The sequence below is a fragment of the Teleopsis dalmanni genome, chromosome 1, assembly GCF_002237135.1.
Source record: "Teleopsis dalmanni isolate 2A chromosome 1, ASM223713v2, whole genome shotgun sequence".
NCBI classification, from domain to species: domain Eukaryota; kingdom Metazoa; phylum Arthropoda; class Insecta; order Diptera; family Diopsidae; genus Teleopsis; species Teleopsis dalmanni.
This window is the reverse complement of record NC_051846.1, coordinates 28,820,343-28,845,279: the sequence shown is the minus strand read 5'-3', so window position 1 is coordinate 28,845,279 and position 24,937 is coordinate 28,820,343. Positions and strand designations below refer to the sequence as shown.

Here is a 24,937-nt window from a genome sequence, read left to right as displayed (position 1 = left end):
CTATTTTCACTAAAAAATAAGTTCCTTTAATAATGAACCATTATTTTAGAATTATTCGGTTTAACTTGAAATCTTGGAACCATATTTTTTCTATTATATAAAGTAGAGTACTATTCATGTTACTTTCTACTATAAATTTTAATGCCAACGATGACTAAAATATATGAGGAGATAATACTTCTATTTAAAAGTAATTGTAGTCAGTCCTTCAAAAAAAATTTTTTAAACATTCTTTGGTTTCCACACCACTTAAGGCTGCAACTGGATAAAAAGATATAAACTTTGTATTTACCCATACATTTTGTTCAAACTACACTGCGGATGAGATTTGATTTAGAAGGAATTCTACTAAATTTATTGTAATATTATAAATTGCTTCTTATATTAAATAAATATAGGAATAGGTAAAATAGACTTTCGTTAATCTAGTTTCGCTATATTTCCGTATTCTTGATATATTATTACAATAACGTCCACAATTTAAAATTTATGCTAATTATATACATAAATCCTATTTAGTCAGGACATTTCATTATCTTAGAGATACATCTCCTTAGATCCTAGAGATAATCTGTGCATATCACAATGAATGCAAAATAGTGAATTGTAAGTCACAAGAAAATTATTTAAAATTTTGACCTGGAATATAACTATGGCGAAAATAACTATATTCGGAAAATAATTTATTTTTTGGTGAAAATGAAGAATGGTGATTGTAGTGTACAAATATGTTATTGAATTATATATTCTCCATGACTGATACGTATGTACTGAAGCTGCACAAATGGAGTAGACTCTAGACTCATATACCATTATTGTCCAGTCTAATTGTCTAACATTTTAAAAAATGCTTGGTGGATCTGTCTGAGAAATAGAGTTGCAAGCACTCCTTAAACTCCATTTGATAGAACTAGGTATCTATAAGTTTATGCGTGGATTGCAACCAGACAGACTAATTTGAACTAACTTACATACTCTTTATTTTAGTTCAATATCTTGTCACCTCTCTGACTGCAGATTAGCTTTATGTTTATTGAACTTCTGATCTCTACTGACAAGAAAACTGAACCAAACCATTTTTGAAATTCCAATTTGAAGGAATGGCTTTGCGGTCTAAAAAATTCTGTAAAGATCGAAACAAGTGATAATCCAAATCTAGAGAATACACTATCAACTATAGTATATACATGACAATACCTTCCAATTCAAATGTAAAATGTTTTGTCGTGTCATCAAGTAGTATAGTCTTTCATTATTTTAGTGGAGTGCTATATCTTTTATTCTTATTAATTATTGGTTTCTTGGTAGATAGCATCACCTCTCTATGATGAATATCAGCTTTTAAGTGTATTTTTTCTTTAAAATCCCATCGAACCATTAACACTCAAAACAATTATAAGATCAAGCAAAATTCAATTAGGTAAACGAAACTTTATCATTGTTTTTTGAAAAGGATTATGTGAATCAAAAGTTGTAATTTAGTTTTTATTTTTATATATTTTTCTATAAAGAGGTTTTTTCGAACAGTGGTGAACTATAACAACAAAAATTCATTTTTATATTATTTTAATTAATTGAATATTTAGCTGACCATACAGCTGTTTCGAATATTTCCAAACACCCATCATCAATGGTTTTGGAAATAATTTTTGTATTTTATTATACGTAAATAATTTTTTGAGACTGTAAGTACCAAGAATCGAACTCGTGTCCTGTCAAATTTGAAGCTCAGAGTCAGCGCACTTTAACCAACTGACCGAAAACCGTACTTGACTTTTTATGTCCGCACATTTTTGTAGAGTTTTGTTGATTTGCTGTGAAAGTTTTATTAACAAATTCACTTGCTGTGTTTATATTACAACGAAATCATAAACCAGCTGTAGAATAATTAAATTAATTAATTATATTTTTATTTTTAATTATTAAGTTTCAACACTATTCTGTTTGCAGCGGCATTATTTGTTGCATGATTTATAAATAACGTTGACGTTTCAAAGTGTGTTTGACTTTTTTCTCAGGGCGGAGTTTTATAACAACTCTTAACGCAACTCAACTCTTATTATAACTCTGAATTCATAACTGCTCTAAAATAAAATTTTATTGTTGTACTAACCTTTCTATTAAAAAACAGACCTAGCAAGAAGATAGTTTCCTTAGTCATAATGAACTTTAAAAATCAAATTTAAACAGTATTTACTCTTTCTGGTAGTTGATTTTCAGCTTCTGGGGCCCCTTTGTTGCCTCCAGCGATGATGTGCTTCTGTTGCCCATTAAATACTCAATCTCAGTTGGGAAAAAACGATACTTTTTCTGATCCCTCTAATATTTACTTAGTTGATTTAGCAACAAGAAAGTAAGTCCACTTACTAATGAGAATATTTTCAATATCTGATTTAATTACTTTAGTGAATGATGTTGAGGATTTTTGTTAGTTTTCACAACAATTAATACTTTATCTTCATGGTCCAAAGATCTTAAAAGAATAGCAGCATAAAATCGATAAAAAAATTAATTTATTTTTAATGCATTTTTTAAATTTTTTTGTATTTAAAGTTAGGTGACAAATAAAAAAGTAATATTTTTTAAGCAAAACTATGAGTTCTTTTTTTTCATAATCAATGAGAATAATTTTTTTTGTTTAAACAAAATTTGCTTTGTTAAGCATTAATTTATTAACTTTTATTCTGAGTTAAATATAATAAAAGTCTAAAGGAAAATTCAGCAGCTTAGCTGTAAAAAAATAAATTATCTCAAATTATTAACAAAATTTCTATGAAAAATGCATCATTTTTAATGAAAAATAAAAACGAAATAAATTATATTAATTAAAAGTTGTTCTTTGAAAAAAAAAGAAGGAAATTTCATTGACTTTAGTATAAATTATATTTTGAGTTGGTAGTGCGCAAACCTTCGAACATAAAAAATTAAGTTTGCCTCGACGATATTTTACCTTTGCTTAGTTTAATTGAACTTTTCTTTTTTCTACTAAAATTCTCAACATTTTAATTTCCTCGTTTTTAATTTGCTTACGTTAAGTTTTAATTCATATATATATATATATTTAAATATATATAATTTAATTATATTTAAATTGTATATTTCATTATTCAATTTTTAAATTATATATGTTTAATGCGATTTTTTTATTGTTAATATTATTATTGTATGCAATTATTTTAAGACGCTGTCTAGACATTAGTACGTGTACCTTTTTTGTTTTTTCTTTTTTAATTAATTAATTAATTTGTTACTAAATGGATGCTTTAAGTTATTTAAAATTTTTTGTTATATATATTTACTTAATAATCCATCATTTTTTAATCTTTGTTTTGTATATGCTTCGAAACTAAATATTCCTTATGATGTTAAAACGTTTGATTTTTGTTTCTTAAGTTTATAATTTTTATATCTTTGTTTTTATTTTTATTTCATATTTATGATGCTTCATTTTAATAATTTTATATATTTAATTTGTTTTCTGTTGTTGTTGTTTTATTTATTAAATATAAGAGAATAATAATAACATGTTCTCACGACGAGAAGACGCTAAAGAGGTGACGAAAAAAATGATTACGATTTTTAGCATCAGCAGCAGCAGTAGCAGCAACAGCAGCAGCTGTTGCTAAAAGACCAGCAACAATTGTTGTAACCAACTAAAAATGTGCACCTTCTGGTGGTTGCGGCAATTTAAGATTTTCTTTACAAGTCATAATTCTACGAATTTCTTGCAGCATCGATTTAATAGTATATTCACGATTCCATCTGGCTAGCATTGGAACTAATCTGTGATCAACCTAAGTTATATGAAATAAAAAAAATTATAGATTATCTTTTAACATAAACAATTAATAAATAAATTACTTACCACTCCATTGTTTTGATTAATACAATTCATATTAATTTTTGTTAAAAATCTAAGCGTTGGAGGTTCGTCAGGGTAACGTTCACCGCATTCAATTTTCAGTGAATACATTCTATTTTCATAAGGTGTCTGTAAAATAAAAAAGGATTAATATTAGTTCATTGTAATAAATTTTTATCTTATATATAAGAAATTAAATACAGACTAAGACAATTAAATTGTAACTTTCGGTAATGCTATAATTTTTTTAATTTTTTGTTTATTTTTTTTTTTTTGTGTTTCAGAAAATTTCAAATTAACAAATATACTAGCAATTTTTGATAAGTCCAATTATGGCGATTGTAACGATAATAAAGCTCTCGGAACTACTGGTTTTACGCCCCGGAGCCACTAGTCAATTTCAACGACTAAGTGCAATTCCCAAAAGAGACTATAGCAGCAGCCATCATCATCTTGGGAGCCCCCAACTCAAAGAAGTGGCCAGGTTTCTCCGTCTGGACCCGGGTTAATGTTCAATTAAATACCGCCCACCTAATCCACCCCATATCCTCATTCCTCTCTCCAGCCTACCACCAACCACTTCCCTACCCATGTAATCGCCTTGTCCTCTTTCCTATTATTTGCTTACAGGTCCCAGCGGGTTACAACAACATCAACAACCTTGTGAGCCATCCAGTATGTAAATTTTCGAAAAAAATCTAAGACAAGTAAACTACTCCATTTTTTTTCTTCACTATTTGCTCAATAATGAAAGAGCCCCGCGGAAAAAAACAAAACTCTGCACTTTTGGCCTGATGAATTAAACTTTTAGTTCGATTTCCTCTATCTTTTCTTCGGTGTAAGATTGTGAGCTATTTGAAGCTTTAAAGATTTTGATTAAAACTCATTTTGTAATATTCGTAACGCATTTTGAGAGGATATCTTTAGATCGGCAGCCAGTATGCTTCTACTAAGGCGAACTGTAGTTACCGATATTGCGAACTTTCTATGACAATCACAGTTTTACAATTCTGTCGGTATCATTATAGTGGGCTATAAAAAATCATTCGGACTGGTGCCGCAGAGACTTTGTTTATATAAGTGTTTTTTATATTGGTAATTATGAAAAAAAATTACAACTTTCGGACATACTCAGCATATTCTTTTATGACTTTAAAAGAATTTGAAGTAGTTCTGTGTTAGATATACTCGTACATCATGGTTATCAAGTTCTTAGTTCATGACAAACGTAAATGTCGAAGAGATTGAAATTTTTTCTATATTTCATTATTATTATTATATTCCTATATGATAATTACCTCTAAAAATACTAAAGTAATGGATTTAGAAACAAAGACGTGAAAAAGTGACACTAGTAAATGATGTAAAACCCATAATCCTCATAAGTTAGGCTGTATATTTAGTGTTAAGCACCTGTTTTTCGGTACGTAACATGGTGGGACAAGAAATTAAGCAGCCTATATGGGGTTCGCTGAACATATTTCATGCGAACTATGTACTCAAAATCATATAGATATAAATTCCATAAATTCTAGTTACTTAAATACCACTAGTGGCAAATACACCTAATTTAGACCAATATGTAGCGTTGCGATATTCTATAACACTAGAGATATACTTATTTCCTTTAAAGTCATTTGATATCTAAATAATTCTAAAATTTATATACATTGATATTCGATATATTCGTTAAAGGAAAAAGGTACACAAGATATTTTTATCAAAGTTGGACAGTGCTATAAATCGCTTTTGACGTTTTCTTTTTTCTTTTAAGTAGCAGCTCTTGCAAATTCCAGAACAGCGGGCAAAAGTTGTAGTCTTGTAATGTGTCTACCAATTAGAGGCACTAATGATTAGTGTTAAATAATTACTTCTGTTATACTCGTATTCCACTATATCTAGACACATTTAGTCGTTTTAGATCTAATCTAGCTTTGACTAAAATTTGAGTGAACAGCTCTTGTTATAGCGCACATATCCATAGTATAGTTTTATAAAATTAATGGAATATTCTTTACGAGAAATGTTTTAAAATTTAGTTTAAATTGACACATAATGCAAGTCTTTAATATAAATGAAAGAAAAGTCTACCATATTGCGAGAACACATCTTCACAAATTCGGATAATATTTATACAATCGGGTATCTCACATATTAAAGTTCCTAGAATCGAGAGCCAGTCATCAAGTTCGACGACCAATTGGCATTCAACACTCACAAATAGGACAACACAATTAGATTTCTTTGGACTATAACAACAGCAACATGTTCAACATGTTTTATATTATCAAGGTGAATTGATAGATTGTGCTAGATCACCCGATGATCAACTCTAAAATAATCTTTTGGGATATTGATTGAAACTCAAACTATTTGTGATTAGAAGAGTTTACAATTATTCGCTGTTATTGATAACGTTTATTTGATGAATAACAATAACTTCAATAACAATATAAACCAAATTGGCAGTTTAATAACGTATATAAATTAGTTCTAAATTATTAATTTGGAATTTACTTACTCTAGGTGGTCCAATAATCATGCCAATCCAATATGTTAAGGTCATATCGTCATCATTTTCAAGGCCCCAAGATATAGTGCCATCGCCAACGCCTTTTTGACCTTGATCTAGTTCTTCCAGTAAACGGAAATTACGTGGAACCACTAAAGAAAATAATTTAATTAGTCTAAATATATGAAAACATATTTTACGATATTTTATTGATAAAGAATCAGAATATGATTGTTTTTAAGGACGTGTGCAAGTTAGGCTAAGTTGCGTTCTAAATGAGGGAAATTCTAAGTTGTGCCGATAATATAGTAATGTGTCGGTACGTGTTGATGAATGACTAAATGTGTGCAGTGTAAAAAATCCCAAAAAATCTCCCTTTTGGTTTAGCATCAACTTAGCCTAACTCGCACTCGACCTAAATTAAATAAATAACACAAAATGTAAACTAATAAATATTCGATTGTAGTGGTTAAGTTGCAAACAAACAAAAATGGTAAATCAATAATTGAAGACCTTTAAAATATTCTATTGTACTAGTGTACGAGCGGCAAATTTAGAAAGGCATTTAAACCATCCATTTCCTTTTGACTGCAGCTCTACCACCTAATGATGTTGCTTATCTGCTTCTATGTCCTAATGCATACATCAATTGAAATCCTATTGAGATTTGGCTCTGTCCCATCTTAACTTAAGATAGCTTTAATTAAAGTCTCACCCTTTAATGTACACTTGTGCCCAAAGAATCCCTGACCCTTTCACGCTTACCGCAGCTAACCATATTCTAACCCATGTATCGTGTTTGTAATTCATTTTATGTTATGTCATATAAATTACCATGGTCTACTAGTACAACTACTATAACCATCCAACTACAGTTTATGAAAAATTGTTTTTTTTTCTAAATTAAAATGATACAACTATTTTGCTCTGCAAATTAGTTATAGTTTCAGAAAAATCCCACTCTTCGCAATACTGTCTCTTCATAGCCAATTGTATGTACAAAATCTTATTGCTCACTTTCATCTTTATAAACCCAAATTTTACGTCATCTATGGAAGTTAAATTAAAATGTACTAGATCCGTTCGCCTATGACTGCTATAAAACCAAGGACAACCAAATACTTTAGTAGTAGAAATAAGGTCCTAACACCATTCATAAAAAAATTAATTTAATTCGTTTTTAGTTAGTTTATAATGCAGCTACTGATATGAGTTATCTAACACATTAGATTAATAGATATTCCGATTGGGTTTCGAGACCGGCTGGGTCTACGTCATATGGCCACTTTTCGAGTTTGACGACCAAATGCCGTGCAACATTTCAAAAAGGTACTGTACCAGAAGGTATAAGTTGAGCTTTAGTTCATTTCATATTATCTGCTCGATAAATATCCGCGGGTCAACACAACACAACAACAGATACTCTGTTTAAATACAGACGAGCTCGAATTTTATTATAAGATGATTTTTATAATTATTGTTTTAAAAACACGTGATGTGGGATTTAATTAAAAACGTCAGAAAATTTTGTGAATTCAGAATACATTCTAAGTTACAATATCTGAGGAAATGTTTTTGGTATTTTATTTATATAGTGAAAGAATTTTGTTTATTATATTAAGAACCTAAACCCAGTAAAATACTTTTAAATTTTATTAGCAAATAGTTAACCGAATAATTTTTTGAAAGTCATAATATAACATAATACTCTATTTGAAATACCTCCGAAGAAGTGCAGATCCTTTTATATTAAACCATCATGCAAAGTACTTTCTATATGTTTCTGAACTAAGTCCAACGTTTTATTATAATTTTCTTAAAGATTAAATCATATCTCATATAGTTGAAAGCACATAGGTCAAACTCGTGTGAATATTAAAGTATATACATATATACAAAGCCACCCAGTATTGATGAGTCGAGTTGAGTGGTGTCTGACAATAAAATAGCTGCAATCACGATGACTAATAACTTTAATTGAGGAATGTATGAAATGGGTGGTGTCAGGTGGTGCAGTATCAAGAAGGACACTGCATAGGAATGGGAGCACAAGTGAAACAATAGTAATAAATATGATTCCTTTATTTTGCCTGCTAATTAAGCAATAAGTTTCCAAACCGGGCGCGGCACAATAGGAATTTGTAGGTTTTCGGCAACTCAGCATGCAATTAAGAAATGTATCTTAAAACGCGTGAGGGGTTCGTAGAAGTCAATCAAAAATAAGTGAACTAGCACTTAGGTCTTATTTTCTTTTGATTTTTTTTTTTTTTTTGTTAACTAAACCTAACCATTGGCAACACAACAAACCGGACAAGTAGCATACAAAAGGGTGAGTAAAAGTCAAAAAAAGAGAGCATAAAGAACTTTTTGTCAAGTCATTTGATGAAGTGAACCGAAATTTTTATACAATTATTTTTCAACATAATGTTAAAATTAGTTTTGAAAACTTTTTATCATTTATAAGTTTAAAGTTATTTTTCACACAGCACCGCCTTTTTTTCGCACATTAATTTTTTTTCTTCTTTTTACATATTCAGACTTCACACTTTCACGTTTTGCACATAGTTCGGCAAAGCAAGTCTTTTTTGGCGATATTTTGTTTAATATTTATATATTTTTATATATGCATTTAACGCAATTTATTAGAAATTTTTTCTGATAATAATACTATGTATGATTTACAATATATTTACACAAATTTATTAATTTTTTTAACAAAAAATTCTTACCAACACCGGTGCTTGATGGATTCGCCATTGTAATTATTGCTATTTTTGTTCCTCTTTACGCTCTTTAATTTCGAAGCTCAACGTATGACTTGACTTATTACAGCATATGTTGTACTCCCTCTAACTCATGCGTTCGCGTTATAACTGCGAATATGAGCTATTTCGTCACACCAAATGTCACTTTTATGTTCTCAATACTGGGAATTGCAGCATAAAATACTTCGATTTTTCTAATAAAATTTATTTAAAATTATTTATATATATTGAGAATTACTTATGAGTGCACTTTAATGAAATTCGACTTTTCCTTTTTGCTCATTCAACAGCGACACTATATGTTAAATTGCTCCTGACATATAGATAATTTAATTAAATTTTAAGCTGCAAAATGTTGTACGATTAAATTTGTCTTTGACGGTTCGATTACTCACAAATTGCGAAAATTCATAATTGGCGTTTAAAATGTCAAAATGTTGGGCGAAATCAATTTGATGATGCCACATATTTTATTATTTACATTAATGGTAAATCAGTAAATTGTAGAAAAAATTTGAAGTTAAACACAATTAGGCTCTGTGCGAGTTCAAGTAAATTGAAGTTAAGTAAATTTTAATTTCCTTGGAAATTTTTGTATTCCACTTACGTAAATATTTATTTATTGCACTTATATATTATATTTGGTTAAATGTTTTCAAATTTATTTATTTATTTATTAAACAATTTATAAAATTTTCACAATGGAAACACCTAATTTATATATAATTTACTCTACTCAAAATTAATGAGTAAATGTTCATATTATAATGAATTTATTTATGCAACTGATAGAACTTTTATATGAAATAAATAAACTTCACTTAATAATATATCATACACAAAAATGCTTTATATATAATACTTATTATTACATTATTATTAGTTGTTGTATATAATTGACATATTGAATTATTTATCTCCATTTTATATATCTATCACATATTCAATTAATAAGAACAAAGAAATATGTGGTTATAATGAATAAAACTTCCTAAATGAGACAATGTGAATATGCTATAAAACTACTTAGGTCGTTTCCATTGGCATGAGCTGTTTTATGCATGTGAAATAACTTGTTTGTTTACCTTTTACATATTAAATATAACAAATATTTCAAATTTTGGTCATTTAAATTGTGAGAAATTTATTTTAAAGGGTTGCATTCTATATCTTTTAAATGAACTAATTTATTTTAATGAACTCATTTATATGAAAGCTCTTTGTATGATAAATTATCCACATTAGCAGCCTTAATGAGCTAAAACTGAGCTTAATTAACACCAAGGGAAACATGATATAAAACATTATTATAAATTGAGATTTTTGATGTAATGACATGTAGATACAGAGTTATTAAAGTGTCTTTGGTATATTTTTATATGGATTTGGTATGGGTGTTGTATGAAAAATGCACCACATTGTTTTACATTGGTGGGATTAAGTAAAATGATCTAAATATATTACAGGTTAGGTTAAGTAACATAATACCGGCAATCCAAAGTATTCACTTAGACTTTTTAGCCCATTGTGTTACCGTATAAAAACTCCAAGGCATAAAAAACAATCTTAAACCTTCAGCAAAGCTTGAAATGTTCTTCAAAACAAGGAGGTGGCCAATATCAGCAAAAATACATATACAATTTACATAAAATAAAATAATGATTTACATAAAAATATCAAAATTATTTATTCTAAATGCAAAATATGATTTTTTACATTTTTAATTCATTTTAAAAATTGTATTAATAAAAATTGCAAAGCTTGAAATGTTCTTCAAAACAAGGAGGTGGCCAATATCAACAAAAATACATATACAATTTACATAAAATAAAATAATGATTTACATAAAAATATCAAAATTATTTATTCTAAATGCAAAATATGATTTTTTACATTTTTAATTCATTTTAAAAATTGTATTAATTTCCAGGGGACTCCTTTATTAGTTGTGGTTACTAAGATATTACAAAAAAGTCAACAATTCGGATGAAACAGAAAATATAAAAGAGCCATACCAGATTTTCTATAATTAAAGTGTTTATACAATTTAATAATGTTTTATTGATTAAATAAATGTAACGGGGTTTTCCCACCAACAGAATAGTCCGTAAGAAATTGTATATTAAAATGAATAATTTTATATAGCAACCATAGAAACTAATCTTGCCATGGTAAAATACAAAATTTGTAAATTCAAATAAATTTTTAAATTGTGTGTATCAAGTTTTCTAAGTAACTTCCAAGCTTCTTCATAAATTTTTACTATAAACTATTTCTACATATATAAACTATAATATTTTTATAATTAATTTTAATAAATTTCGTGAACGTGTCAATATCATATATTTAATTTCTGTTTTTGTTAAATACAAGTCGTCAAAATGCCGTTCAGTTCAGTTATTAACATTGAAAAACCTATGCCTCATATTAGTTTAACCGATTGGAATAATCGTGTTAATACACTAAAAAACACTGTAAGTTATATATTACGTTATATGTAAATATTTTGTATATGTATAAAGTTTGTTTCCATAGTCTGAGGCTAGGCGTGAAGAGGCATTCGCTATACGACAAGCCTCGCGTTCCTTACGCTATGAAACACGTATCGAAGGTGATTGGACTCTTAAGGAAACTAATGAAGCCCTTGAAGACCGGTAAGATAAATATTTAAATGTTAGGAATGATTTTATTTTTTATTACTAATAGTATAAGTCAATTACAATATGTATTGTATATATAGTTATTGTTAGACTTAAAAAATAATTCTGGAAAACATATATTATTACCTTAATAATTATAATAAATAGAAGTAGTAGATTTCTGAAATTTAATACATAACAGAGAAATTAATTAATTTTTGAATTATTATTATTATTCACATAAATTTATAAAAGGGCTGTTTTTAGTTTTGGTTAATTCTGTGATATGTGATCCATATTTTGACTCCTCCCTACTATGATTATACTCAGCGAGTTGAGACCAATAGTCCCAACTTGAATGTATTACCATTTCTAACCTTTAGTTAAGCCTGGTAAGATGTTTAAGTAGAGGTCTAATGGATAGATGAAATTCTCTTTAATATAAAACGCTAACATATGTAATTTATATTGATAACTGAAATGTGAAAACGCACATATAAAGCAGTTCTTCAACTTTCTTACAACTGTAGCAAAAATTATTGAAGAAAATATTCAATTCCTTAACAAGGTTTCCTTACCAACAGTAATCCATAACATTATCCACTACAAAACTTTTATTAATGTGGGGCATCTGAATGATATAGTCCATAACCATGTCCACTACAAAAATTTTATTATTGTGGGGAATGATATTGCTGGATTTTTCTTTATTAAAAATAGGCTGAATAAAGCATCATCTTATGGCGGGCCATCACAGGTCATTACACAATTTAGTGATTGTGGATAGATTAATATATCACTGCCTGATTCCCCGATATCGTTTTCTCCTTGCTGATTTAACTGGGGGCTACAGCAATAACAATCCATAGAAATAAAATTTTCAAGACTATTTCATCTATTTCTATTGAAATTTTTTCTTTTTTTTTTGTATGTTTCAAATACTCAGTGTTTATTGTTTTTAGAATATCAGAATTGGAACGTTGGCGTGAAATTATCACCAAAACGTATGAACGCATCATTCATGAGATGAACCTTCTGACCGAAGAGAAAGCTTCAACTGAGCGTGAATTGGATGCGATACAAAATCCACTGGCTATAGTTTCAGAGTGTCTAGCATCACGTGATTGCCGTTTAGGTTCAGAAATTACTTACGATGATGCCGATACTGAGCTCAAAAAAGAATTATACATATTAGAAAATAATCAGCAAATTTTACTTGATCAATGCCACAAAACTTGGGAAAAAATGTGTCGTTTGGAAGAAGTAAAGTTTCAGATCGGTCTCGAAATGGACAACAAACTAGAAGCTGAAGACTTGGATAGAAAGCAAATTGCTTTAAATCAATTCTCAGCAAACATTTCCTATAAACCAAATGCTACACGTAATCCCAAAAAGTATAAAACTTACTTTATTCTTATATTGAAATATTATTAAGTATATTTTTACAGTTGCTGCTCCTACAAAGCTTGGTTGGAGCATACTAGTAACATGAAGGAATTAGCTGAAAATGAGTTAGCTGATACGTATACTATACGTGAATCCTTATTCGTGTGCCGTGAGAAGGCTCGCAATATGTTGATATCACAAATGGATCGTACTGAACACACTATTCGGAAACGCATTTTCGAAACTCAACGTGCGCGTAATGAATTACAATGGCAGCAGTTAAGGGTGAGGGATACTCTCAAAAAATCATAATTCTTTTCTCTATAATTTAAATTTCATAACTCTTTAATTTTAGAACCGCGAAGATATGGAGGCTGCTGTTTGCGAAATCAAAGCTTTGGAACAGGCATTACGTGACAAAACTGATGCATTTAAATTGGCTCAAACGCGTCTGGAGAATCGTGCACAACGTTCTGGTATGGAATTATGCTTGGATCCAGCACACGATCAACTTGTTAGAGAGGTGCAGAAGTTACAAAATATTCGCGATGAGTTAATCAATCAAATTGAGCAATCCAAAGCAAATTACAATTTACTAGAAGCTCAATCACGTAAGGTTGAAGTTGATCTTGCTAATAAGGAGCATTCTTTGATGACTGATATACGTGCTTTGGATATGCGTCAACGTTTGAAGGGTGGTGAATTTGGCATGAAAGCTTCGCCCACACAACAAACTGAACGAAATATTGTACTCAGTAAAATGGAGACTGAAATACCTAAGAATTAAATTTTTTTATGACTTAATAACATTTAATGATTTAGGAAAGCACTTACCACACTTTTTTAATATATACTAATATCTTCCACCATAACGTGTTGTGACCCACAAATTCATGTATAATAAAATTATTTGTATCTTCTATTTTCAATTTTGATAAAAATTGTTTAGTGTGTTTTTATTTACATATTTACGAAATGTTTGTTGTTTATTTTAATATTAAACATTAATATTAAAAGTAAAATTTAATGATCCTAACTTTGGCTTGAAATTTGCTGTCCATTCAATGGTACTATGACCATTCTCAATATATTTTGGTGCGGGTATTAAATGTACTGCTTGACGTGCATAATTATACCAACTTATAAACTCTCCAGGTTGAACATCATCTACTGGACCCATACTCACTATATGATTACTTTTTGTAGAATTTGAGGGATGCCAATTGACCCAGAGAGCTATACCATTACAACTACCGGAACTGAAAAGAAGAATAAAAATCATTAGATTGTTAAGATGCAATTTTAGAATGTTTCGAATAGAAATGAAAAACAACAACAAAAATTTTAGTTAATTTATTGAAATTCGGCTGACCACACAACGCTGTTTCGAGCATTGCTAAGTACTCATCATCAGTGGTTTTAGGAAATATTCGAATTTTTTAATTAGTTTAAATTTATAAAAATTTAATTTAATTTTTTATAATTTAGTCCGCATAAAATTTGTTTGGACTGCAAGTGGCAGCCTTAGAAGCGATGGCTAATCGTGTTTTTCTACAAGTAGCCAAGGCTTTTGATTATTTTTAATTTATTATAAACTGTGGACTAATTACTTATATATAATTTTTAATAAAGTTAGTCAAGGTAAAGATAGGTAAATGGAAGAGAAAGTGGCTAAAAGGACATTCTTAATTATTAAGGAGCATTTTTGATTATATTTTTTTTTATTACATATATTTTTATTTTATTTATATTATTATAACCTGATTTTGAACACGAAACTCCTATATTTTTAGTTTTATGTACCGGGAGAATAGTTAAAATGTTGTACAGATATGTATATCTTAAAATATAATATAATATTTTATATGATATTATATGTAGTGTTTAAACCACATACTTATCAAATGATTTGTTCTAACCCTTATCACAAACTGCTTTGTATATCTATCTAATCCCTTTTTTGTTTATCAGTTGATTTGTTTGATTCTTAACAAGGTTTTGCTTAAAACCTTAATTTTAAACCTTGACCTTAAACTAATCAATAATGTTACCATCAGGAATCACCAAGTTTTCTTATGTCTTTTGATATCTGTTGTTATGAACTGATCTTTGTTTACCCAGAATAATTTTTTCTATATAGTTCAGTTATTAGACCAGTAACCATAAATTTATTTTGCAGTGGCTTATGGGTTTAAAGCCGATATATTTTGGAAGTAATACCCTATATTATTTTTCAATAAAATATTTTCCAGTTTATCTAACATAACTGCAATTTAATTTAGTTTATCTAAATTATTAAAATGAGATTATAGCAAGCGCACTCAATCTATTGATTATTTACAAACCTACAACATATATTGAACTCTTTCCACATTGAGGGAAGTAGAAAATAAAGTCGAACATAGATTAGATAGATGTTAAACCAAACGTTTACATAAATTATTTAAAAAAAAACAGAAAAGGCTTATACTTACGCTTCTGCTTTAAAAGTGCCACTTGTTGCTTTATCCACTAAATAATTATTGAAATCCACTTCTAAAACTTCCTCAGGCTTCGATAACGCAATGCAGGGATATTCCCACAGTGGTTGAGCCTCTATTTTTGCTTGTGCTATCTCTGTTGAAATCTAAAAAAGCAATATATACTATTTGTGCATTTTTTGAAAAAATTATTAATATTTTCACTTACCTGCACCATTTCGTCGAAATGTCTTAAATCGAAACCCTCGCATTTAACGACAGGAGCACGTATTTTGTGTAGGTTTAAAAATTCTACAGGCACTGCATACACTCGTGCTGTTTGTGGTGATATGTTTACATTCTCGTTAAGTTTGTCTCTTATTTTTTCCAAAACAATACCAAAATAAAAGTTATCCCAAGGTAAAATTGAACTGGTGAAATATGGTTCAGCGAATACATGTGTTATTTTTGATAACTTGTTGTCATCTATCGCTTTTATATCATCTACAAATTGCACATTTGATAGATCATTATGTGCTGAGACTAATTCCACAAAGCGGCGTGTATTTCTACTGTGTTCATAACATATAACATTGTTGGCACCTAACAATTTGGTAAACAAACCCAATAGACAGCCATCGCCTATACTAAGCACATTTGAGTCTTTGTCTATAGCATTTTCCAAATAACATAAATAACGCTTGTTCCGTGTAAAATCATTATATTGTCCAATGCGGTTATATGGGAAGGAAGAATGAAAACTACAACTACAGTTGTGTCGAGGTACGATATCATTTGGAGTTTGAGCTTGTGGAGCTGCATCGAACCATAGTGAATATTCATCATGGTTACAGATCAAATTGAATTTATCTATTGCACTAATAAATATTGGTTTGGGAATGTAATAAACAGCTTGCATCCAGTGATCGCGCCAAGGAACTGCATCTTTTAACGATACCTTATTGTTGACATTTTGCTTTATAGTCTCAAGATCAGGATGTACCCAGTACGGTGCACAGCTTAACAATATTTCAGCGTCTAAGTCCATTTCAATATTCCACCAATAAAATACAACATCTGTGCTGCCAGAATTAATAGTTTCCACGAGCAGGTTGTTTACACGACTGTGAGGTCTAATTGTTTTAGAATTAAAATCGAATTGAAAGATCTCAATTGGTTTCGTTAGTGGGGTAAAAGTGTGCTGAGGTAACTGTGATAATTGCAAATCATGTAAACTAGCACTACCTTTACATGATAAAGTAGCTGCAGGTGGTCTAAGTAGCTTATCTGCATCCAAATTTGCCAGAATCGGCATTTTGTTCTTAAGCAAAGGATTTGTTGTTTGAGCTACTTGAGCATAGCAATTAGCCTTTGCTGGTATACAAATGACATCATCAGTTAGAAGATGCTTGTGAGCATGATTATAAATGCCTAAGGCTCCTTCACCTATCAACTCTGTGTCCAATAGTTCCGCAACCAACAAATTTGCTTTTCTAGGCATATCAACTCCAACTTTTATTTCAGTAGAACGTTTTTTAATTAGTTTAACTTTTTTGTCCATTTGATTAGCATGAAATATTTTTTCTGCACAATTAGCCATTGGCGTAAAGGCTTCGCAGGCAACTACCGTATCCGCACCAGCTACAACAGCCATCATTGATAGTATACCTGTTCCTGTACCTATATCCAGCACGTGCACTTCACGTCCATCATTGTGCATTTTTGCTATTGTCTGCAAATGATAAATTTAACCATTTTATACAATTTTAAGACAAGCACATTACTATCAACATTAGGATTGTTTAATATTCTATTCATTATTAAATTAGTTTCATAATGCAAAACTAATATAAATACCTTACGAAGCGCGGCAAAATATTTTTGGTTACGTTCCGTATCGTGAAGCATGTCACCAAAGCCGGTGTTGGCTACTTCTTGGTGATAGTCGTAATCATCATCTTGAAGTACCCATTCATTATTGCCAGTCAAAGGATTCCGATATTGTGTAAATGTACTCATATTGCACAATAGTTTATTAAAGTTGTTTTTCCGTGTTAGTTTAAATATTATGCGAAACATGAAGTAAACAAAAACTCGTTGATAAACACATGAAAACAGATTTGACAGTTATGAACAGCTGATTTCTACCTATTGAATTCGCCCTAGAATGTAAAGACTAGCCAAATGTTTTCATTCATAAAACTCGACATAAACAAAAATTTGGCGTAAAGATATTTTGTTGATGAATTTAAATCTTTTGCTATAACAACTTCAGTAGTTATATATAACTATATAAATAATAAGATATATTTTTTGCGTTTATTATTTGATGCTGCTTCTCGACTTTGCAACGATTATGAAGAGATTATGAAAATTTAAATAATTTACTTAAAGAAACAATCCAATTTTTATTTCTGTAAATATGTATTTAATATACCGATAATTATTTGAACTATAATTAATTTAGCAGTATATAAAAATAGTTAATAAAATTTACCAATATTAGTTAATAATATAAAATTGTTTTATATTATAAATAAATATATTTTCTTCAAGACCGAACCATTTCATTCAGTAATATACTCTGAGGTTATACTAACTGTTGAAATAAATTGTTCAATTATGTGTTTAAAAGTTTAATTTGATCATAAAAAATTAACAATATAAAAAGCGGAGGGCAAACTGAAAATGAGCCTAAAAAATCGAATAAATATCTTATTAAAACTACCAAAATGCGTTTAAACGTTTGACAACTTGCTCCACAATATCAATATGATTTGCGTGTAATTTAATACTTTTGTTAATGTCCATCCACTTAACATTAGCTGCATCATCACCCGCTGAAAGTTGAAGTTTACCAACTTGTGTACCATCATCATCATGAAAATTATAAGCGACTGTCTCCATCCAAGCATTATCTGTATTACGAAAATCATCTACGTATCCTGTATAAATCTCAAAGCCTTGTTCAAAAAAATTTTCAATCATTGTTTTACATTCTAGAAATATCAAAAATATAAAATTTATCAACAATATACTTTTCAAGTACACAACATTTACCAAAACTATCCAGCGCTTCTTCCATAAATTCTCTTTTTAAAGTTGTGCTTACTTTTTCACCAGGATCTACCATGCCACCCGGTATGGCCCACATTTTATTATCGTGCCTTTGTATGGCAACCATTTGTAATACATAACTACAATAGTAATTAATTGATTTAATATATTATAATTAATATAACATAATTACAGTTTTTTTATTTACTTTTGGCTTGCAGCGTCAATTACTTTAGTTCCTGCATCATCTCTTTTCCAACGTGTAACGATTGGGTCTGCAGCATGATTTGGACCCCAACGACCTAATAGACCACGACCTTGTAAGCCGGTTCTGCCTTTTTAAAATGTTAAATTATATTTAATGTTATTGAGTTTATAAAGCAATAAATAGTACTTACCAAATGGATTAAGCGGTACATTATTTGTTACTGTATATTTGCCATGATGTGATACACGATTAATATTTCCATCTAATTGATTCCACAAAAGCTTAATGCTACTATTACTTATATTTGGATCAGCCCAGCTCTGTTTATCAATATGAGGTGCAGTATAATTTACTGCGTCATAATCTGGAAAAGACTTCGACCAATCAATCAAGTCATCGGGTACCCTGGTACGTTGCACATTGCTTTTTGGATAAATATTGTTGCGACAATTTATATGTTTAAAAACCCCCGGCTTCAACATTGTATGAAATATTTGTAATAAAAATAAAATAAGAAATTTATAGTAAACGATATTTATGATTGCAACAGTTTGTAAACAAATAAATGATGAATAATCAGTTGTGCAGCGAATTCTTTTGCCCGAGCGAATTAAAGTTTTTGTTTTGACAGCTAATTTTGGTGAAGCGTTTGTAAAATTTGAAATTCACTAACTATGAAGTCATGTAAAATATATGGGCGATGTAATGCAATACAATTTAGAATATATCTAGTAATTTAAAAGTAAATAATTTATTAAAATTGTCTTTAGATATTTATATATCAAAACTATACAAATACAATATTATAACTTTATCATTATGCTTAATAATTTAAAAATTAATTATCTATGTATGTTCAGATTACTGATGAAATCTGTGAGTGGAAATTGATAATGTTTGGTTGATAGGTTGTAGTGGCAGGCTATGAGATAACCTTCCATGTACTTTAATCAGCGATTTTTCGCCGTTTTGCTATCGTATCCGCTAAGATAGAAGTATATAGATTTAATCCATCCCATCGATTTTTGATACTTTTAATAGGTCTTTAGATAATTTTAATAGAATCGATGAGAAGCTGTCAAACAAATATCTTCTTAAAAACCTATTTTTTCTGGAACCCAAAGCTGGGCGTTCACAGAAAAAGTGTAGGTTTCCACAAAATCTCCAGTGAGGTTTATAAGGAATTCACAGTTTCAGTTTGTGGGTTCATATACACCAATAACCAGAAAGAACTACTGTAAGCCTTACAGTGTTCACGTAGTCTCTTTTGATGAGTTCCCACGATCTAGTTTTATTATATGTGGACCATGTTAACCGGAAAGTTGCACCGGTAACATAAACAGGTACTGTTGGACACGCATCCAGGGACGTACCAGAGTGAACTAAACTATCAACTTTCTCGTTTTCTTTGATGTTCCAACGTTCAGGGACCCATATAAGGGTGATGTCAGTCAATCGGTTTAGGTCGTCGATTGCTTTTCTGTATTCTTTTATTAGATTTGATTTTGGGATGAATTCAACAGCTTGGATTACTGCCTGGCTGTCAATGAAAATTGCAACACTATATCTATACTTGATGTGACTTGCAATTTGCCGATATGCTTCCCTAATCGCTAAAATTTCAACCAGAAAAACCGTGGCGTAAAGGTCCATTAAAATGTCCTTTTGAGAAAATAGAAAACGTTTGGGAAAGGTATGGAACTTATATTTAAGCTATCTAGAAAGCGGGATAACATCATTAGAAAAGGATTTTATGGATTTGTTGTTGCTAAAACGAAGTCGACGTAGCTAATAGCGAGGTCAGAGAATAAGTTGTTTGGTGCAAGATAAAAGCATTGAAAATGTACTATGGAATTTGGTGTTTCGAGCAAATATTGACACTAGTAATCGCACTGATTAGTGCTCATAGTCTACAGTCTTTGCGACACATAAAGATAAAAATATCTATAACTTTTCCACTAATTTCAGGTAAGATAAATTTAAATTTGGTGTTTGTTATTCAGTATTGTTTATTTCAGATTGGATCCAACAACAATAGATTTAGGCAAACTAAGAAATGAATGCGGCTTACATGGTATATTTTTTGGTACTATTTTATTAAAACGCTATTAAAATAATTACAACTTTTTTAAAATGCAGTTCACACTTTCAATGGTTTTGGACAAGATTCATAGGATCCTTATTACTCATATTATTCATATTACGTATGGATATAGTTTTTAATTAAGTGAGAGTCTAATTAATAGTATAATTAATAGTACACATCTTTTATAAATTTGAATCTATCATATATATGCCCGTATATTTAAAATATTTTCAATTTATTTTTGTAATTAAAATTAAATTTATATATATTTATATATTGTCATATTTAGATTTTAATTTGTATAATAATATAAGTAATTAGGTTATTGTCATTTTAAACATTTCAAGTTTTTAAAATTAAAAATATTTATAATTTAGACATTGATAATAATAATAACTTCGTTAAAATATTCTTAGCTATATATGCCAAACGTTTATCCAATGTTTAAGATATTTTAGTAATTACCAAAGCGATTAGTTGGTGAATACCTATATATCATATTAGCAGGCAATTACCCGTATATTAATTTAGATTATTAGTAATAATGTAAGGTGAAGCCATCAAAAAATTATATTATTTATTGCTGTACTGATAAAAATATTAGTTAATTGATATTATATTGAAATTGGAATTTTTAAAATGCTATATATATAAACTGACTGAGTTTTTAAAATAAACTAAAGTTAACAACTTAACAAGTAACTACTCAAGTGAAAATTACGAAAGTATATAGAATATTATTTTTGGAAGATAAACAAAGTTCCGGTAAATATATCCTTTATTAAATATAATAATTTTGAAAACAAATAATAATAATATCTAATAATAGTAATTAATAGTAATATCAGTTTAATAATTTATGGATTACCTTCAAAAGAGTGATTTACTTTCACACTTAAAAAGGGTTTGAGTAAATTTTATTAGCTATTGAAGTGTATCTGATGTCATTGTTTTAAATTTAATTCGGTAGTACAATACAGTAATTTTATTTTAAAGGACAGGTTGTTATATAGAGCATTAACATGACATGACAATTGTATCTACAAGTTAGTACATGTAGAAGATGAGAGAGTTTCAAGAGAATTCTTCATTGTTGGTAAAGATCATTAGAAACCAAAGATAAAGAAAATATTTCAAGAATAAAGCTAAAGATGAAGTTTATATTCACTCCTCTAAGACTAATTAAGACGACTCTAAGACTAATTATTTCGCATAATTGATTATAATCGGGTGGATTTTATTTCTGAAATATTGAGCATTTACGAGAGAACCCAGTATGGCTACGAGGGAAAAGACTATTTAAAAAAAAAACTATTTTGTGTATTGTTAGGACTTTAAGGAACAGAAGGAAAACACTTTGTTATTTATTTCTTAAGAAATACCTGTTACCTCTCTGTTACCTGGTCTTCTCTTTTTCGGGGATTCCTTCCTTCATATGTCATTCACGTCTTTTCAATATAAGCATTAAAGAAAATTTTTAATCAAATTAAATTCAAAAATTAGCTTCCTAACTCAGAAAAAGAATATGATAAGTGGAGGGTAAGGACCTAAGTGGATCTCATTTTTAGAGACACAAGGTATGTTTGACGTAGTATCTTGTTAAAGTTGTTTATTACAGAAAATGATAAAAAATAGTTTAGTAGTTTTAATTTATAAGTAGTAAATAGGGGTTTTGATTAATTCCAATAGAATTAATGAAAAGTCTTTCAAACATTTATTTCTTAAGAAGTGACTATCAATTTCTAAGCTCATTATGAGTATCATTATGAGCAAACTGAAGTTGTCAATACAATAATCACTGTTCCACTAAAAATCAAAAACGTCTGAGATGTAAAGAGAGGAACTCTTTGAATACAGAAGGAATTCAGTTCTAGACTTAGGCTTTTTTCACATTTTTTTTTAATTGAAGAATAAAGATATAGACTTATCGATATAGACTTATCTGTGATCAATAAATTGTGATAAAAATTTATTTAAATCTTTTACAAAACATATTTATTGCATTCATTGAGACCATATTGTTAATAAATATAAATTTACATATAATTTTTTATCTTATTAAAGGATTTTTTTTTTTTTAGATTCCAACTCATTTAAGATGTTAAAATACTACACTATACTTCTTTTGATATCACCACTAATAAGTGCTGCTGATAATCGTAATTATACTTTAAATTCTATACTAATACAATTAACTTATGTTTTCTAAACATCCTTTAGCTGATTTTTCGTATGACAACATCAAAGAATGGGGCGTTAAAAATCCAATTTGCAATAATGGAAAAAGTCAATCCCCGATCAAGTTGTCTATATTGACTGTAAATTAATACATTTTTATTAACACAAGAGCTTGTAATATATATTATGTTTTTTCATTTTTCTTTAGTCAGAGACAAATGTACCAGACATTGGAGACGTACCACCAATAGTTTTTAGAAATTATAATATACAACTGAAAAACTTGGAAATGCTAAATAATGGCAGAACAGGTATGTAAATATATTGTTCACTATATATACTTACATATTAAAATAACAAAAATATATTATAAATGACTTACTTGATTTTAGTGCAAATCAAAATTCCTAACAGTGAAGAACCACCTTATATAGAAGGTGCTTTGTTAACCAATAAATACAAAGCAATAAGTTTGCATTTCCATTGGGGCTCAGTTACTACAAGAGGTTCAGAACATCTTATAGATGATCTTCGTTATGATGCAGAACTACATATTGTACATCAAAATATGGCTTATGATCCTAAAGAAGCGTTAGAAAAACCGGATGGACTTGCTGTACTCGGTTTTGTTATCAAAAAGGTATGTTTGACCATTAAATATATTACAAGTGATATTGTATATATATATAGCCAGAGCTATATCTATACACGTAGTATTAGTTTTATAAACTAAATTAACATTATTAGTAAATAAATAAATAAATATATATCTACGAGGTGTTCGTTAATTAAATGGAGAAATGAATTGACATGAGTTGATTTTTAAAACAAAAAAGAAATCAAATAAGTCAACCACCTCCTGGAATTTAAAAAATCCACAAAAGTTTTAAATACCTTTCTCGTTTTTTCGGAAAGGGAACCAACTTTTGCATTTATTCCATGCATTTTGGTATATATATACGTAATACATAAACAAATATATATAAGTATAATTATACCATTGATTTTTGTTTCTGTAGGATATAATAGTTCCGGAAAGTACTGGTTTAAGAAAAATATTTGCAGACGTTGATAGAGTGCGGTATTATAGTTCAAATGTGACTCTTTCAAGTAGTTTAGCGTTACAAGAAATTTTTGATACCATAAACACTAGCAAATTCTTTACTTATCAAGGTTAGTACATATATTGAAAATATTAATAATAAAAATTTATTTTATTTTTTAAATTTTATTATATTATTAACTACAAATTTTTGTTCTTAATTAGGTTCTCTGACTACTCCGCCGTGTTCCGAATCAGTGAGTTGGTTTGTATTTTCAAAACCTCTTATGCTTCCCTTATTAGATGTAAGTTTAAGAATTTAAAATTAAAATACAAATTTATTTAATATATTTCATTTATAGTTTTTGAAACTCTGGAATATTTACGATGAAAATGGTTATGCCATAAAAAATAATTATAGACCAATTCAAAATCGTGAAGGCCGATCCGTTTATTACAGATTCTAAAAAATTATGAATGATTTTTAAGTATAGATTTTTATATAGAGTGCGTATTATGGTATATTTAGCTGTAGACATTTTCATATTTTTATATATATAATAAAAATCAATTAAAACTAAAGTTATCGTCTGGTGTTTATATAGAAAGATTTCAAATCTCTCCAGTTGCATTAGTATTTATTAAGAACTCGAATACTAAAAATTTATTTTCGTTAACATATAATGGAGAAAATATAATTGTTAATTAATCGAGAATTAATTATATGTAATCGTTAGTCGCAT

The 24,937-nt window shown here is 29.0% G+C and overlaps 5 protein-coding genes across 8 annotated transcripts; 2 read left to right on the top strand and 3 right to left on the bottom strand.

Annotated features, from left to right (window-relative positions):
• Positions 1-3,294: 3,294 nt before the first annotated feature.
• On the bottom strand, positions 3,295-9,526 carry LOC119672092 (ubiquitin-conjugating enzyme E2 variant 2-like). Of its 4 annotated transcripts, none has more exons than XM_038083057.1 (5): positions 9,378-9,526; positions 9,104-9,322; positions 6,384-6,526; positions 3,866-3,991; positions 3,295-3,794 (listed from the first exon to the last, which is right to left on the bottom strand). In XM_038083057.1, exons 2-5 carry the CDS (start codon positions 9,129-9,131, stop codon positions 3,654-3,656), a joined length of 438 nt encoding a protein of 145 aa, XP_037938985.1. In that variant the 5' UTR covers positions 9,132-9,322; positions 9,378-9,526; the 3' UTR covers positions 3,295-3,653. The 4 variants fall into 4 exon arrangements, with proteins under 4 accessions (XP_037938985.1, XP_037938987.1, XP_037938986.1 ...); XM_038083059.1 differs by having other exon boundaries at positions 9,104-9,300; XM_038083058.1 differs by having other exon boundaries at positions 9,104-9,333; positions 9,390-9,526.
• Positions 9,527-11,443: 1,917 nt separating this feature from the next.
• On the top strand, positions 11,444-14,105 carry LOC119668258 (tektin-2). Its single transcript, XM_038077711.1, has 5 exons — positions 11,444-11,613; positions 11,675-11,793; positions 12,741-13,172; positions 13,227-13,449; positions 13,520-14,105. Exons 1-5 carry the CDS (start codon positions 11,521-11,523, stop codon positions 13,949-13,951), a joined length of 1,299 nt encoding a protein of 432 aa, XP_037933639.1. The 5' UTR covers positions 11,444-11,520; the 3' UTR covers positions 13,952-14,105.
• Positions 14,106-14,124: 19 nt separating this feature from the next.
• Positions 14,125-17,733, bottom strand: LOC119668257 (protein arginine N-methyltransferase 7-like). Its single transcript, XM_038077710.1, has 4 exons — positions 17,481-17,733; positions 15,853-17,355; positions 15,639-15,790; positions 14,125-14,423 (listed from the first exon to the last, which is right to left on the bottom strand). Exons 1-4 carry the CDS (start codon positions 17,700-17,702, stop codon positions 14,162-14,164), a joined length of 2,139 nt encoding a protein of 712 aa, XP_037933638.1. The 5' UTR covers positions 17,703-17,733; the 3' UTR covers positions 14,125-14,161.
• Positions 17,734-18,201: 468 nt separating this feature from the next.
• On the bottom strand, positions 18,202-21,078 carry LOC119678780 (putative nudix hydrolase 6). The gene is made up of 5 exons (XM_038090834.1): positions 21,075-21,078; positions 19,079-19,519; positions 18,889-19,015; positions 18,684-18,820; positions 18,202-18,622 (listed from the first exon to the last, which is right to left on the bottom strand). Exons 1-5 carry the CDS (start codon positions 21,076-21,078, stop codon positions 18,348-18,350), a joined length of 984 nt encoding a protein of 327 aa, XP_037946762.1. The 3' UTR covers positions 18,202-18,347.
• A 584-nt stretch (positions 21,079-21,662) lies between these two features.
• LOC119673433 (carbonic anhydrase 6-like) lies at positions 21,663-24,722 on the top strand. The gene is made up of 8 exons (XM_038084702.1): positions 21,663-21,739; positions 23,056-23,133; positions 23,195-23,292; positions 23,361-23,463; positions 23,545-23,792; positions 24,172-24,325; positions 24,420-24,499; positions 24,557-24,722. Exons 2-8 carry the CDS (start codon positions 23,073-23,075, stop codon positions 24,659-24,661), a joined length of 849 nt encoding a protein of 282 aa, XP_037940630.1. The 5' UTR covers positions 21,663-21,739; positions 23,056-23,072; the 3' UTR covers positions 24,662-24,722.
• Positions 24,723-24,937: the final 215 nt, after the last annotated feature.

Coding starts and splice junctions, on each gene's coding strand:
- LOC119668257 (XM_038077710.1), bottom strand. CDS start 17,702: ATGTTTCGCATAATATTTAAACTAACACGGAAAAACAACTTTAATAAA. Junction 17,356..17,480: donor ATTTTGCCGCGCTTCGTAAG/GTATTTATATTA, acceptor TATCATTTGCAG/ACAATAGCAAAAATGCACAA. Junction 14,424..15,638: donor GGCACTTTTAAAGCAGAAGC/GTAAGTATAAGC, acceptor TCTTCTTTTCAG/TTCCGGTAGTTGTAATGGTA.
- LOC119678780 (XM_038090834.1), bottom strand. Junction 19,016..19,078: donor TGTACCGCTTAATCCATTTG/GTAAGTACTATT, acceptor CATTTTAAAAAG/GCAGAACCGGCTTACAAGGT. Junction 18,623..18,683: donor AGAAGCGCTGGATAGTTTTG/GTAAATGTTGTG, acceptor TGATATTTCTAG/AATGTAAAACAATGATTGAA.
- LOC119672092 (XM_038083056.1), bottom strand. CDS start 9,131: ATGGCGAATCCATCAAGCACCGGTGTTG. Junction 6,527..9,103: donor TCCATCAAGCACCGGTGTTG/GTAAGAATTTTT, acceptor TATTTTCTTTAG/TGGTTCCACGTAATTTCCGT. Junction 3,795..3,865: donor TTAATCAAAACAATGGAGTG/GTAAGTAATTTA, acceptor CATATAACTTAG/GTTGATCACAGATTAGTTCC.
- LOC119668258 (XM_038077711.1), top strand. CDS start 11,521: ATGCCGTTCAGTTCAGTTATTAACATTGAAAAACCTATGCCTCATATT. Junction 13,173..13,226: donor GCTACACGTAATCCCAAAAA/GTATAAAACTTA, acceptor ATATTTTTACAG/TTGCTGCTCCTACAAAGCTT. Junction 13,450..13,519: donor TACAATGGCAGCAGTTAAGG/GTGAGGGATACT, acceptor CTTTAATTTTAG/AACCGCGAAGATATGGAGGC.
- LOC119673433 (XM_038084702.1), top strand. CDS start 23,073: ATGTTAAAATACTACACTATACTTCTTTTGATATCACCACTAATAAGT. Junction 23,464..23,544: donor GCTAAATAATGGCAGAACAG/GTATGTAAATAT, acceptor ACTTGATTTTAG/TGCAAATCAAAATTCCTAAC. Junction 24,326..24,419: donor CAAATTCTTTACTTATCAAG/GTTAGTACATAT, acceptor GTTCTTAATTAG/GTTCTCTGACTACTCCGCCG.